This window comes from Heterodontus francisci, chromosome 14, assembly GCF_036365525.1.
Source record: "Heterodontus francisci isolate sHetFra1 chromosome 14, sHetFra1.hap1, whole genome shotgun sequence".
NCBI lineage: Eukaryota > Metazoa > Chordata > Chondrichthyes > Heterodontiformes > Heterodontidae > Heterodontus > Heterodontus francisci.
In genome coordinates, this window is record NC_090384.1 from 40,632,941 (window position 1) to 40,646,906 (window position 13,966).

The 13,966-nt window shown below is 44.3% G+C and overlaps 1 protein-coding gene across 1 annotated transcript in view; it reads right to left on the reverse strand.

Annotated features, from left to right (window-relative positions):
• Positions 1-13,106: 13,106 nt before the first annotated feature.
• Positions 13,107-13,966, reverse strand: part of LOC137377283 (kielin/chordin-like protein) — a 455,612-nt gene continuing 454,752 nt past the window's right edge. Inside the window, exon 44 of the mRNA XM_068046829.1 lies at positions 13,107-13,569. Coding sequence (XP_067902930.1) covers positions 13,481-13,569 — 89 coding nt within the window. The 3' untranslated portion in view covers positions 13,107-13,480. The remainder of the gene's footprint in view (positions 13,570-13,966) is intronic.

The following is a 13,966-nucleotide window of genomic DNA, read 5'->3' on the forward strand; positions in this document are numbered from 1 at the left end:
TATATATTATAATCAATACACCCAACAACACACTGCCCAACACCATCCGAACCCATTCAGTATAATGTTTTGTAGTATTTGTTCATGGGATGTGAGCATCACTAGAAAAGCCAGCATTAATTGTCCTTGAGAAGTTGGTGGTGATCTTCTTCTAGAACCGCTGTAGTCCATGTGGTGTGGTAACACCCACAGTGATGTTAGGGAGGATGTTCCAGGATTTTGACCAAGCAACAGTGAAGGAACAGCGACATAGTTCCAAGTCAGGATGGTGTTTGACTTGGAGGGCAACTTGCAGGTGGTGGTGTTCCCATGCGTGTGCTGCCATTGTTCTAGGTAATAGAGGTCACAGGTTTGGAAGGTGCTGTTGAAGGAGTCTTGGTGACTTCCTGCAGTGCATCTTGTACATGGTACACAGTGCAGCCACTGTGCGCTGCTGGTGGAGGGAGTGAATGTTTAAGGTGACGGATGGGGTGTGCACTGGTAGTGGAGGGAGTGACTGTTTAAGGTGATGGAAGGGGTGAATTAGTGTGGTGCGCTACAAATGTGGTGAATACGGTTGGTGAGCGACAAGCATAAATAGCTGTACGGGAATATGATGAAGTGGCAATAACGGAAACATGGCTTAAAAATTGTGAGGACTGGGTGCTTAATATAAAAGGATATAAAGTGTTCAGAAAAGATAGGGAAGCAAAAAAGGGAGGTGGGGTGACAGTACTGATGAGGGAAGACATTGTAGTGCTGGAAAGGGAGGATGTCTTTGAGGGGGCAAGGGCAGAATCGATTTAGTTAGAATTGAGAAGCAAAAAGGGTATGATCACACTACTAGGGGTATTCTATAGGCCTCCAAATAGTGAGAGAGAGGTAGAGGAGCAAATCTGCAGGGAAATCGTAGATATGATAAGTCACCTGGTCTGGATGGCTTGCATCCTAGGTTGCTAAAGGAAGTGGGGGTGGAGCTGGTGGAAGGGCTTGTCATAATCTTCCAAACTTCCCTGGATGTGGGGGAGAGCCAGAGGATTGGAGAATGGAAAATGTGACATCCTTATTCAAGAAAGGGTGTAAAGACAGTCCTAGCAACTACAGGCCAGTTAGTTTAATATCAGTGGTGGGTAAGGTTTTAGAAACAATAATCAGGGAAAATATCAACAGACGCTTGGAGAGGTTCGAGTTAATTAAGGATAGCAAGCACAGATTTGTAAAAGGGAGATCATGCTTAACTAATTGCATTTTTTGATGAAGTAACAGGGAAGGTTGATGAAGGGAATGCAGTGGATGTTGCTTACATAAGGTTACCACATAAAAGGCTGGTTAACAAAATTGAGGCTCATGGACTAGGAGGGTCAGTGTCCAATTTGATTTTTAAAAATGGCTTAAGGACAGAAAACAGCGAGTCATGGTAAATGGTTCTTTTTCAGACTGGAGGATGGTAGACAGTGGTGTTCACCAAAGGTCAGTGCTAGGACTACTGCTTTTTTTTTTGCTATATATAAATGACTTGGATCTTGGAATACAGAGTAAAATCTCAAAATTTGCCGATGACACCAAACCTGGAGGTGCGGCAAACAATGAGGATGATATGAACTGCCTGCAACAGGACATAGATAGGCTAGCAGAATGAGCAGACAAGTAGCAGATGGAATTTAATACTGACGAGTGTGAGGTGATGCATTTTGGCAGAAGGAATAGGGAGAAGTAATATGTGCTTAATGTCACATTTCTAAAGAGTGCGCAAGAAGAGGGACATGGGTGTGCATGTGCATAGATCTTTGAAGGTGGCAGGACATATTGAGAGAGTGGTTATAAAGTATGTGGAATCTTGGGCTTCATAAATAGAGGCATTGAGTACAAAATCAGGGAAGTTATGCTGAACCTTTATAAAACTCTGGTTAGGCCCAAACTGGAGTATTGTGTCCTATTCTGGTCACCACACTTTAAGAAGGATGTGAGGGTCCTTGAGGGTGCAGAAGAGATTGACCAGAATGGTTCCAGGGTAGGTGGATATTAGTTAGGTTAGGCTGGAGAAGCTGGGGTTGTTCTTCTTAGAGCAAAGGAGATTGAGGGGAGATTTAATAGAGGTGTACAAGATTATGACAGGCTTAGATATGTTATACAAGGAAAAACTGTTCCCATTAACAAATGGTACAAAGACTGAGGGACACAGATCAAAGGTTTTGGGCAAGAGATGCAGGGGGTATGTGAGGAAGAACTTTTTACGCAGCAGATGGTAATGATCTGGAACTCGCTGCCCACAAGGGTGGTGGAAACAGAGACAATCAATGATTTCAAAAGGAAATTGGATGGCCACTTGAAGGAAATATACTTGCAGGGCAACGGGTATTGAGCGAGGGAGTGGGACTGACTGGATTGCTACGTGGAGAGCCAGGATGGGCTGAATGGCCTCCATCCATACCATAAATGACTCTATGGGATGCCAATTAAGTGAGCTGCTCTGTCCCAAATGGTGTCGAGCTTCTTGAGTATTATTGGAGCTGCACTCATCCAGGCAAATGGATAGTATTCCAGCACATTCCTGGCTTGTGCCTTGTAGATGATGACAAGTTTTGGGGAGTCAGCAGGTGAGTTTCTTGCAGCAAAATTCCCAGCCTCTGAGCTGCTGTTGTAGCCACAGTATTTATATGGCTGGTTCAGTTAAGTTTCTGGTCAATGGTAACCCCGAGGATGTTGATGGTGGGGGATTCAGTGATGGTAATACCATTGAACATCAAGGGTAGATGGTTAGATTCTCTCTTGTTGGAGATGATCATTGCCTGGCACTTGTGTGCCAATTATCAGCCCAAGCTTGAATTTTATCCAGGTCTTGCTGCATGCAGGCATGGTCTCCTTCAGTATTTGAGCAGTTGCAAATAAAACTGAACAGTGTGCAAGTATCAGCGAACATCCCCACTTCTGACTTATGATGTAGGGAAAGTCATTGATGAAGCAGCTGGACTGAGGACACTACCCTGAGGAACTCCAGCAGTGATATCCTGGGCTGAAATGATTGGCCTCCAACAACCACAACTATCTTCCTTTGCGCTAGGTATGTCTCCAGCCAGTGGAGAGTTTTCTCCATGATTCCCATTGACTTCAGTTTTTCTAGGTCTCATAAATTACAGTTAATACATCCAATCCTGCAAAGCCCAACACCATTGAAACACATTCAGTATAAATCACAGTCAATTTACCCAACCCCACAGTCTGCATCATCTATGGACATTGTTAAATTCTAACCAACACACTCAGCCCCGCACAACCCAAAACCATCCAAACACATTCAATATAAATTGTAGTAAATAATACATCGACCCCTGCACAGCACAGCACCATTCAAACATATTCAGTATAAGGTACAACCAATATACCCATCACCACACAGCCCAACTATCCAAACACATTCAAAGCAGTATACTATAGACAGCTAAGTAATCCCACAATCAATGGATCAGATCAAAGCTCTGTGGTCCTGCCACATCCAGTTGTGAATGGTGGTGGTCAATTAAACAAGTAAGAGAAAAAGGAGACTCCATGAACATTCCCATCCTCAATGATGATGGAGCCCAGCGTGTGAGTGCAAAAGAGACTGCTGAAGTGTTTGCAATTGCCTTCAGCCAGAAGTGCTGAGTGGATGATCCATCTCGGCCTCCTCCTAAATCCCAATCATCACAGATGCCAGTTTTCAGCCAATTCTCTTCACGCCACCTGATATCAAGAAACGGCTGAGAACTCTACGGGTCCCGACAACATCCCGGCTGTAATGCTGAAGAACTAGCCGTGCTTCCAGCCATGCTGTTCCAGTACAGCTACAATACTGACATGTACCTAACAATGTGGAAAATTGCCCAGATATGTCCTGTCCACAAAAAGCAGGACAAACCCCATCAGTCTACTCTTAATAATTCGCAAAGTAATGGAAGGTGTTATTAAGCGGCACTTACTCACCGATAGCCTGCTCACTGATGCTCAGTTTGGGTTCCACCAGGAGCACACAGCTCCAGACCTCATTACAGCTTTGGTCCAAACATGGACAAAAGAATTGAATTCCAGAGGTCAGGTGAGAGTGACTGCGCCTGACATCAAGGCAGCATTTGATTGAGTGTGGCATCAAGGAGTCCTAGAAAAGGAAAGTCAATGGGAAATGGGGGAAAACTCTCTGCTGGCTGGAATCATACCTAGCACAAAGGAAGATGGTTGTGATATCCTGTCCTCAAAGATGCAGGACAAATCCAATCTGCCAATTACTGCCCATTAACCTAATCTCAATTATGAGCAAAGTGATGGAAGGTGTCATCAACAGTGCTATCAAGCAGTACATACTCAACAATAACAATTGCTGGAGTCATACCTCGCATAAAAGAAGATAGTTTTGGTTGCTGGAGGCCAGTCATCTCAGTTCCATGGCATCAATGCTAGAGTTCTTCAGGGCAGTGTCCTCAGTCTAACCATTTTCAGCTGCTTCATCAGTGACCTTCTGTCCATTATATGATGAGAAATGGGGATGTTAGCTGATAATTGTGCAGTTCCATTCACAACTGCATAGATAATGAAGCAGTCCATGCCCGCATGAAGCAAGGCCTGGACAACTTTCAGTTTGGGCTGATAAGTGGCAAGTCACATTCGCACCACACAGGTGCCAGGCAATAACCATCTCCAACAAGAGAGAGTAAAACCACTTCCCCTTGACATTCAACAGCCTTACCATCACTGAATCCGTCACCATCAATATCCTGGGGGGAGTGGGGCTGGGGTCATCATTAACCAGAAACTTAACTGGAGCAGCCAGATAAATACTGTGGCTACAAGAGCAGGTCAGAAGCTTGGTATTCTGTGGTAAGTGACTCACCTTCTAACTTCCCAAAGCCTTTCCACTATCTGCAAGATACAAGTCAGGAGTGCAATGGAAGTGTCTCCACTTGGCTGGATGAGTGCAGTTCCAACGACACTCCAGAAGATTGACACCATCCAAGACAAAGCAATCCTTTTGATTGGCACCCCGTCTACCACGTTAAACATTCACTTCCTCCACTACCAGCATACAGTAGCTGCGGTGTGTACCATCTACAAGATGCATTGCTGCAGCTCGCCAAGGATTCTTCACCAGCACCTTCCAAACCTGTGATCTCTACCACATGGAAGGACAAAGGCAACAAATGCACGGGAACACCACCAATGCTGTTTGGTAGGGAGTTCCAGGATTTTAACCCAGCAATGATAAAGAAATGGCAATATGTTTCCAAGTCAGGACGGTGTGTGACTTTGATGGAAACTTGCTGCAGGTGGTGTTTTCATGTGCCTGCACAGTGGTGCAGTGGTTAGCACCGCAGCCTCACAGCTCCAGCGACCCGGGTTCAATTCTGGGTACTGCCTGTGTGGAGTTTGCAAGTTCTCCCTGTGTCTGCGTGGGATTCCTCCGGGTGCTCCGGTTTCCTCCCACATGCCAAAGACTTGCAGGGTTGATAGGTAAATTGGCCATTATAAATTGCCCCTAGTATAGGTAGGTGGTAGGGAAATATAGGGACAGGTGTGGATGTGGTAGGAATATGGGATTAGTGTAGGATTAGTATAAATGGGTGGTTGATGGTCGGCACAGACTCGGTGGGCCGAAGGGCCTGTTTCAGTGCTGTATCTCTAAACTAAACTAAACTAAACTAATCAGCATTTGGTGGGATGGGAATTAGCCTGCTGCTGCATGGGTTTAAAGGCCTGCAGCATTTTAAAAGGAGCTACAACACAACGTTTACTTCTTTCGAGAATGCCAACAAGATCTGCAACAGAGTCCAGAAATATAGCCTGAATGGTGTTGTGCCATGGTGGTGGTCTGCCCGAGGGCAGGTCCTCTGCTCTTTTTCTTCCACCAGCAGAGATGAGCATGACTAGGGAAGAGGGTATATAAGGTAGTTTCCTGTTGCTTTCCTCAGACTGGAACTGTACTTGAACCCGTACTGTTGATATTGTTCTGAACCACATGCTAGTTATCTAGCCAACTGAACTTTTTGGTACCCCTCCCCGCCCCACCAGCCTGAGAGGTAAAAGTTTAAAATGAGTAGGAGCTAAGAGACCTGGGAGCAGGATACAACAACATCTTATTTATATATAGCTCCTGTACCATAATAAAACGTCCCAAGGCTCCTTATAGGACCATTATGAAACAAAGTATGACACCAAGCCACAAAAGGAGATATTAGGTCAGATGACCAAAAGCTTGGTCAAAGAGGTAGGTTTTAAGGAGGAAAGCGAGGTGGAGAGGTGTAGGGACAGCATTCCAGAGCTTAAGGCCTAGGCACCTGAAGGTGTGCTCACCAATGGTGGAATGATTAAAATCAGGGAGCAGAAGAGGCCAGAATTAGAGGAGTGCAGATATCTTGGAAGGTTGTGGGGCTGGAGGAGATTACAGAGGCAGGGTGGGGCAAGGCTCTGGAGGAATTTGAAAACAAGGATGAGAATTTTAAAGTCAAGACGTTGCTTGACCAGGAGCCAATGTAGGTCAGCGAGCACAGGGGTGATGGGAGAATGTGACTTTGTGTAAGTTAAGACACAGGCAACAAAGTTTTGGATGATCTCAAGTTTACGGAGAGTAGACTGCGGGAGACCAGACAGGAGTGTGTTGGAATAGTTTAGAGGTAACATAGTCATGAATGAGGATTTCAGCAGCAGATGAGCTAAGACGGAGTGAAGTCGGGCAATGTTACGGAGGTGGAATAACATGAATATGAGGTTGGAAGCTCATCTCAGGGTTAAATGTGACACCATGGTTGCGAACAGACTGGCTTAATCTCAGACTGTTGCCAGGGTGAGGGATGGAGTCGGTAGCTAGGGAACAGAGTTTGTGATATACATAAATGATTTGGAGGAAAGTATAGGTGGTCTGATTAGCAAGTTTGCAGACGACACTAAGATTGGTGGAGTAGCAGATAGTGAAGGGGACTGTCAGAGAATACAGCAGAATATAGATAGATTGGAGAGTTGGGCAGAGAAATGGCAGATGGAGTTCAATCAGGGCAAATGCGAGGTGATGCATTTTGGAAGATCCAATTCAAGAGTGAACTATACAGTAAATGGAAAAGTCCTGGGGAAAATTGATGTCCAGAGAGATTTGGGTGTTCAGGTCCATTGTTCCCTGAAGGTGGCAACGCAGGTCAATAGAGTGGTCAAGAACGCATACGGCATGCTTTCCTTCATCGGACGGGGTATTGAGTACAAGGGTTGGCAGGTCATGTTACAGTTGTATAAGACTTTAGTTCGGCCACATCTGGAATACTGCGTGCAGTTCTGGTCACCACATTACCAAAAGGATGTAGATGCTTTGGAGAGGGTGCAGAGGAGGTTCACCAGGATGTTGACTGGTATGGAGGGCGCTAGCTATGAAGAGAGGTTGAGCAGATTAGGATTATTTTCATTAGAAAGACGGAGGTTGAGGGGGGACCTGATTGAGGTGGACAAAATCATGAGAGGTATAGACAGGGTGGATAGCAAGAAGCTTTTTCCCAGAGTGGGGGATTCAATTACTAGGGGTCACGAGTTCAAAGTGAGAGGGGAAAAGTTTAGGGGGGATATGCGTGGAAAGTTCTTTACGCAGAGGGTGGTGGGTGCCTGGAACGCCTTGCCAGCGGAGGTGGTAGACGCGGGCACGATAGCGTCTTTTAAGATGTATCTAGACAGATACATGAATGGGCAGGAAGCAAAGAGATACAGACCCTTAGAAAATAGGCGACATGTTTAGATAGAGGATCTGGATCGGCGCAGGCTTGGAGGGCCGAAGGGCCTGTTCCTGTGCTGTAATTTTCTTTGTTCTTTGTTCTTTGTAGTCGGGACCGAAAGCAATGGCTTCAGTCTTCCTAATATTTAATTGAAGGAAATTTCTTCTCATCCAGTACTGGATGTTGGATAAGCAGTCTGATAATTTAGCAACAGTGGAGGAGTCAAGAGAATCTTTAAAAGCAGGAAGACAATTTGATCAATCTATTTTAAAAAGCAGAAGAGTAGATTTTATAAAATAGGGGCTTAGTCTATAGAAACAAAGTGTAATGCTAAACCTCATACAAATCATTAGTTAAACCAAATATTGTGTCCAGTTTTGGGCATTTTATTTTAGCAAATAATGTCAAACCATGGGGAGAGTGCAGAAGAGATTCACTACAATGATACCAAAGATGAGGGACTTAAGTTGTGGAGAGATATTGGAGAAAGAACAAATAAGATTAGGAGACCAAATGATTGTGGTGTTCAAAATTCTGAAGCATTTTAATGAAATAAATTGGAAAAAACAAATTCTACTGATCAGTGAGTAAATAACTGAGGCAGAAATCTACGAAGAATTAGGTTGGGGAATTTTTTTATACAGAGGTTTGTTAGCACATGAAATGCACTTCGGAAAACAATGTTGGAAGCAGAATCCATCTTTTAAAAGGAAAGTGGATATATGTTTAAAATGGGAAAAAAATAAGGGGAGGGGCAGGAAAGTGGGACTCAGTGGATATCTCTTTCAGAGAGTGAATACTGATATGATGGGCCAATGGCCTCCATCTGTGTCATACAATTGTATAATTCTAAATCTGCCAGTGGAGAGAAATATTATTCAGCACAGAGAAATGGAGCCATTAGATCATCAGCACATCATCAGTGGCAGAAGCTGACTGGGTCTGTGAGTGCCAAATATAAATACTGATGCATGGCAACCTAATGTCAGAACAAGTTTTATAACCTTGTTCTGTTCCACCTGGTCCTGGAATGAAATTTAAAAAAAAACCTGTTTGGGCCTCTTCTGGCCATGGCTCCTCTTCCCACTGTAAATATATTCGTATGGCTGGGGAACTAATTATAGTTCGATTTTGAGGTTAACAAGCCATTCAACGGCTTCAGCTGATACAGTGTGAATGGTTGTGATGCCACCAGGAATGGATCTCTCAGGGCAAGAGTTTAACATGTGAGCAATGGTCTAACTTGGATGGCCACAGTTTGAGCTGGTCCTCGTGTTCTACTTGTGGAGCAAGTAGCCACATCTTCCCTGGCCCATCCTCAAGCGGTTGAGGGTTGTCCAGATTTTCAATGGGAGGTTAAAACTGGGATTTCACCACTCGGATCAGTTACCAGGTTGCAGTTGTTGTTGTTAGCAGTCAATTAAGAGGTGTGCCATCGAGTGGTGGGGCAGTTGTTGGTTTGTCGGGTGTGGAGTGTGTTCCCATAAGAGCTGCAAGATTTCAGGTGAGTACATGAGTTATTTTTTGAGGTCCTGTATCAATGAGAATGCTTCGTTAGCTGTCAGCCAGTGGTGTCCTTTGAGGAGAATATTTTCCCTGTGGACATCAGGTGGATCAATGTGTGCTAGCACAGGAAGCCACTCGAGCTGTGTTGGTCTCAACATTCCAGAAATAATCCTCATGATTTCCCAGAGCTGGATATCTACTGTGTTTGTGTGGCAGCTCCTGAGCCAGGTTGAGCAGCAGTACTCTGCTGTTGGGTAGACCAGGGCGAGTGAAGCAGTGCGTTGTATGTTGGCTTTGCTGCCCCAGGTGGTACCTGCCAGTTTCCTTATGAGATTCAGTCTCGTCTTGACCTTGGCTCTAGTGTTTTGGAGGTGTTGCTGGTAGGTCAATGTATTGTCAAAAGTGATGTCAAGGTGTTTTGATGTTGGGTCATGGGTGAGTGGTTGGCCGTAGAACAGATCTGTGGGGGAGGCAGCAACCTTCATGTCATCACCTGTTAAAATAGTTTTCCAACTTGGAAACCTGCAAACTAATGCTTCCAAGAGGGTGCTTGAACTCTAGTAACCGTCTCCCAGTGCAAGCAGTAAAACACCACTGGAAAATGGATTATTTTCCTGGTGTGAAAGCCACAGTGGCCTCCCAGCTCAGGCCACCCAAAAAAATTGCGGCTTGGTCCAATGATGACTTTGGACAGATGACCTGCTCAGTAGATCAGGTTAAAATTCAAAACAGTTTTCTGGCAATTAAGTAACCTTAGTGATTTTAATTGCCCACCCACCTGCTTTCCACTCATCATTGATGCTGCTTTCAAAAAAAGAATGCTTGCCGAAGGTATACAGTCTGTGCAGGACTGGAGACCATGTCAGATAGTGTGCTGCAGATGGTGAAGCAAATGAGGAGTGTACTTCTCTGCATTTGCAGTACCTTCATGGATATGGCAGCTCCAAGCAGATCTGCAGTGAATGCCCTAACACAGAGAATCTAAGCACAGGCAGCGATTTTTAAAATTAATTCTTGGGATAATGGGTGTTGCTGGAAAGGCAAATATTTATTGCCCATGCCTCATTGTTCTTGAGAAGTAAGACTTATCTTCTTCTTGAACCGCTGCATTCCATCAAGTGATGGTACTCACACAATGCTGTTATGTAGAGAGTTCCCGAATTTTGTCCCATCAGCAATGAAGCAAAGCAACATGTGTGCAAGTTGGGATGGTGTGGGACCTGGAGGTGATGGTGTTCGCATGCACCTACTTCCCTTATCCTTCTAGGTGGGGGAGGTTGCGGATTTGGAAGGTGCTGTTTGGAGAGTTGCTGCATGAGCGGGGAGGCCACTGTGGCGTTCACACCAGCAAAAGCATCCATTTCCCTGTGGTGTTTTACTGCTTGGACTGGGAGCCCGGTTACTGGAGTTCAGACGCAATCTGGACAACCCTCAACTGCTTGAGGATGGGCCAGGGAAGATGTGGCTACTTGCTCCACAAGTGGCGGCACAGTGGCGCAGTGTTTAGCACCGCAGCCTCACAGCTCCAGCGACCCGGGTTCAGTTCTGGGTACTGCCTGTGCGGAGTTTGCAAGTTCTCCCTGTGACCGCGTGGGTTTCCACTGGGTGCTCCGGTTTCCTCCCACAGCCAAAGACTTGCAGGTTGATAGGTAAATTGGCCATTGTAAATTGTCCCTAGTGTAGGTAGGAGAATGATGGGGGTGTGGTAGGGAACATGGGATTAATGTAGGATTAGTATAAATGGGTGGTTGTTGGGCGGCACAGACTCGGTGGGCCGAACGACCTGTTTCAGTGCTGTATCTCAAAATAAAAGTAAAATAAAAAAGTAGAACATGAGGACCAGCTCAATCTGTGTCATCCACAGATGGTCAAAACTGTTGCTTTACAAACCAGGGTCACCAGATTGCAGAAGGCTATGTCTTCTGGCATTTAAATGATTGGGGCTAGGATATAGAGAAGTATCTCAAAGGGCTTCACTGAGCTCATTGCTACCATTAACTCTGCTTTCCTGCAGGTCGATGGCCATAAGGAGCCAATGCCCAGCATAGCAGGAATTGGTATAGTTGACTACTGTTTCTCAGAATTGCAGCATTGATCATCTCCTCATGTACACATGGCCGAAAGGACCCAGGAACAGGCTGCCCTTGCAAAAGCACATATGGTGGAGATTGCAGCAGGTTTATCTTACAGCTAAACAGATTTGAAACAAGGACACTTCAGTCCCAAGAAGCCACACATATGAATACATCAGCCAGCCACTTCCCAGTCTCTGGCCACTGAGCTGGCACATGGTAGTACTGGATTAGGTTTAAGACCTCCCTCATCACAAATTTGCAACAAGGAGAAGCACTGTGGGAAGAAGCATTAAGCACATACACTGCCTAAATTTTCAGTAAAATTGCAGTTGCACAAAAGTGGCTGTGGATGTAAACATTGTTTTTGGCAACGTTTGGAACTGGCTGTGAAGTAGTATGAATTGGGAGCTGTGTGAATTGGTATGCAGAGAAAGGTCCATCACTGAGGGTAGTTTTGTAGTTGGAAGCCTGTTTGTGCAATGGCCATATGTGGTAGTCAAGAGAATACCTCCTAACTAAGAGAAACAATGGAATGTCTAACTGGGGTTTTCCTCACATCATGTCTGGTTCTTTTGTAGACTAATTGATAGAGATTGATTACTAAAATTAGTTAGCAACTCCATTGTTGTTGTATCATGCGACTATCAGGATAATAGAAGGTGATCTACGTGGACCTTTGACTTTTTTCATCAGCAATTCCTATGTTCCTATCTACTGGCACAAGGGAACATATGATGTTAAGTACCAGGAAAACACACAGTATGCATTTTCATTAAAATAATGGTTGTACAAGATACTTGCAGACATCGTTCTTGGCAAGGACTGGAAGCAATATCACCATTAAAATTTAGTTGTTGTGCGCAGCCATTTTGTTTCAGTGCACAGTCCCTTCAAATTTCTTTGCGTACACGCATTAATTACAGAAAAGGCCTGCGCAGTACCTTTCAGGCTGCTCCGCGGCCGTGCACCCCGCATTACTTAGTGGGAACATTGATTGGAAGTGCCTTTGATGAGGTTGCATGAATGGGTGCACACAGTGAAGGTTGTGCACATGATGGTAGGTTAGTGGTGGGATAATTGCAAGATGGTTCCCATGACAGAAACTCTAAAGAGCCAAGCACATAAGGCTGTTCATGCTACAACTAAATGTTGTATTAAAGAGGTATCTTGTCTGGCACAAATGTGCTTTACAACAAAGAATGAGTTGTCCTCCACATCATCTTCAGGCTGCTGCCTCTGCTCCTGATGGAAATGCAGGTAGGAGCAGCTCTGCCGGTATCTTCAGGTATACAGTTATCATTGGGAGGCATTATTTATCTTCAATGCAAGCCCCCCATTTGACCACTTATTTTCTTCCAAGAAACAAAGATGTTAGGGAATCCCCAATGGGAAATTCACTTTGTGCCTTGTCTGATTGGGATGGGGGGGAGGCTGGTGCTAGAGGAAGCAGCAATGCAGTCGACAGCAGAAAGACAGGTGGAAAGTAGATGACTGAAGCAAAAAGCAAGGTAGATGAGGTAATTACCATAGAGTCAATGAAATAATAATGACCAAAATGGTTTGCATTGCATTAGCACATCAGTACTGCCTCATCAACAATTCCACCTATTTTAGGGCAGACACGTCCACTAGAAATGATTCCTCGGGAAACAGTGACTAGAAGAAATCTTTTACAAGCACATGTAAATGGTGCTACACCTACTGACCAGAGAAATTCTTTACAGAAAAAACAAAGAGGCATGAACGATATCATTCAAAGAATTATAGAACTCTTACTAACAACATTTTAATGTAAATCCAGTCTTTTATTTCATGTACAAAAACGGTAACAATTCAAATATTACATTCCATAGAAAGACTCTGATTAAAGGAATACGATTTATACAATACTGTACAGAGTAGTTCTCAATTCTAATGAGGTAATAATATGGGAGCTGTACCATCTGAATAAATAAAATTCTGTTCCATAATCTGTTGATCAGTAGTTCACAGTTTTGGTATCTAATGTAAAATACTTCACAAAGTCAGGCCTTAAAAATTTCCACTCAGCCTCCAGTGTATGTCTTCTAGTCTCAGGCCAGCTGTAGTGTTCAAATCCATTCAGTGAGGGCTCACTAACCCTTCCCATTATCAAACCATGTGGATTTGGAGTAAAGTTAATCAAATAGTGGATATAAATGGACCACTGCAGTGCGCCATCACAAGCTAGGATAGGAGGAGGCCTCCCTGGCTGTAGACTGATTCCATTGGACACAGTGAAGGTGGCAAACAATTCGACTGATACATGAAGAGACCTATAAAACAGGAGAGGAACAGTATAATTGGCATAAGCACCTCTAAATTAGGGAATGTAAAGCCAAGATCCCAGCATCCATTAACCTAAGCTGAAAAGTGTGTGATGAGGATGTTGAATTAGAACAGGATGCCTCAATTTTGAAGACCTCTGGTAAATCTCCTTTTAACCTTCTCTAGGCTAAGGAGAACAATCCTAGATTTTTTCCACATAACTAGAATCCCTCATCCCTGTATCATTTAGAAAATCACCTCTGCATTGATATCCTTCCTAAATTGTGGTCCCTAGAATTGGATTCAATACTCTAGCTGAGACCTAACTAGTCATTTATAAAAGTTTAGCATAACTTCCTTGTTTTTGTACCCTATGCCTCTATTTATAAAGCCAAGGTTTCCATA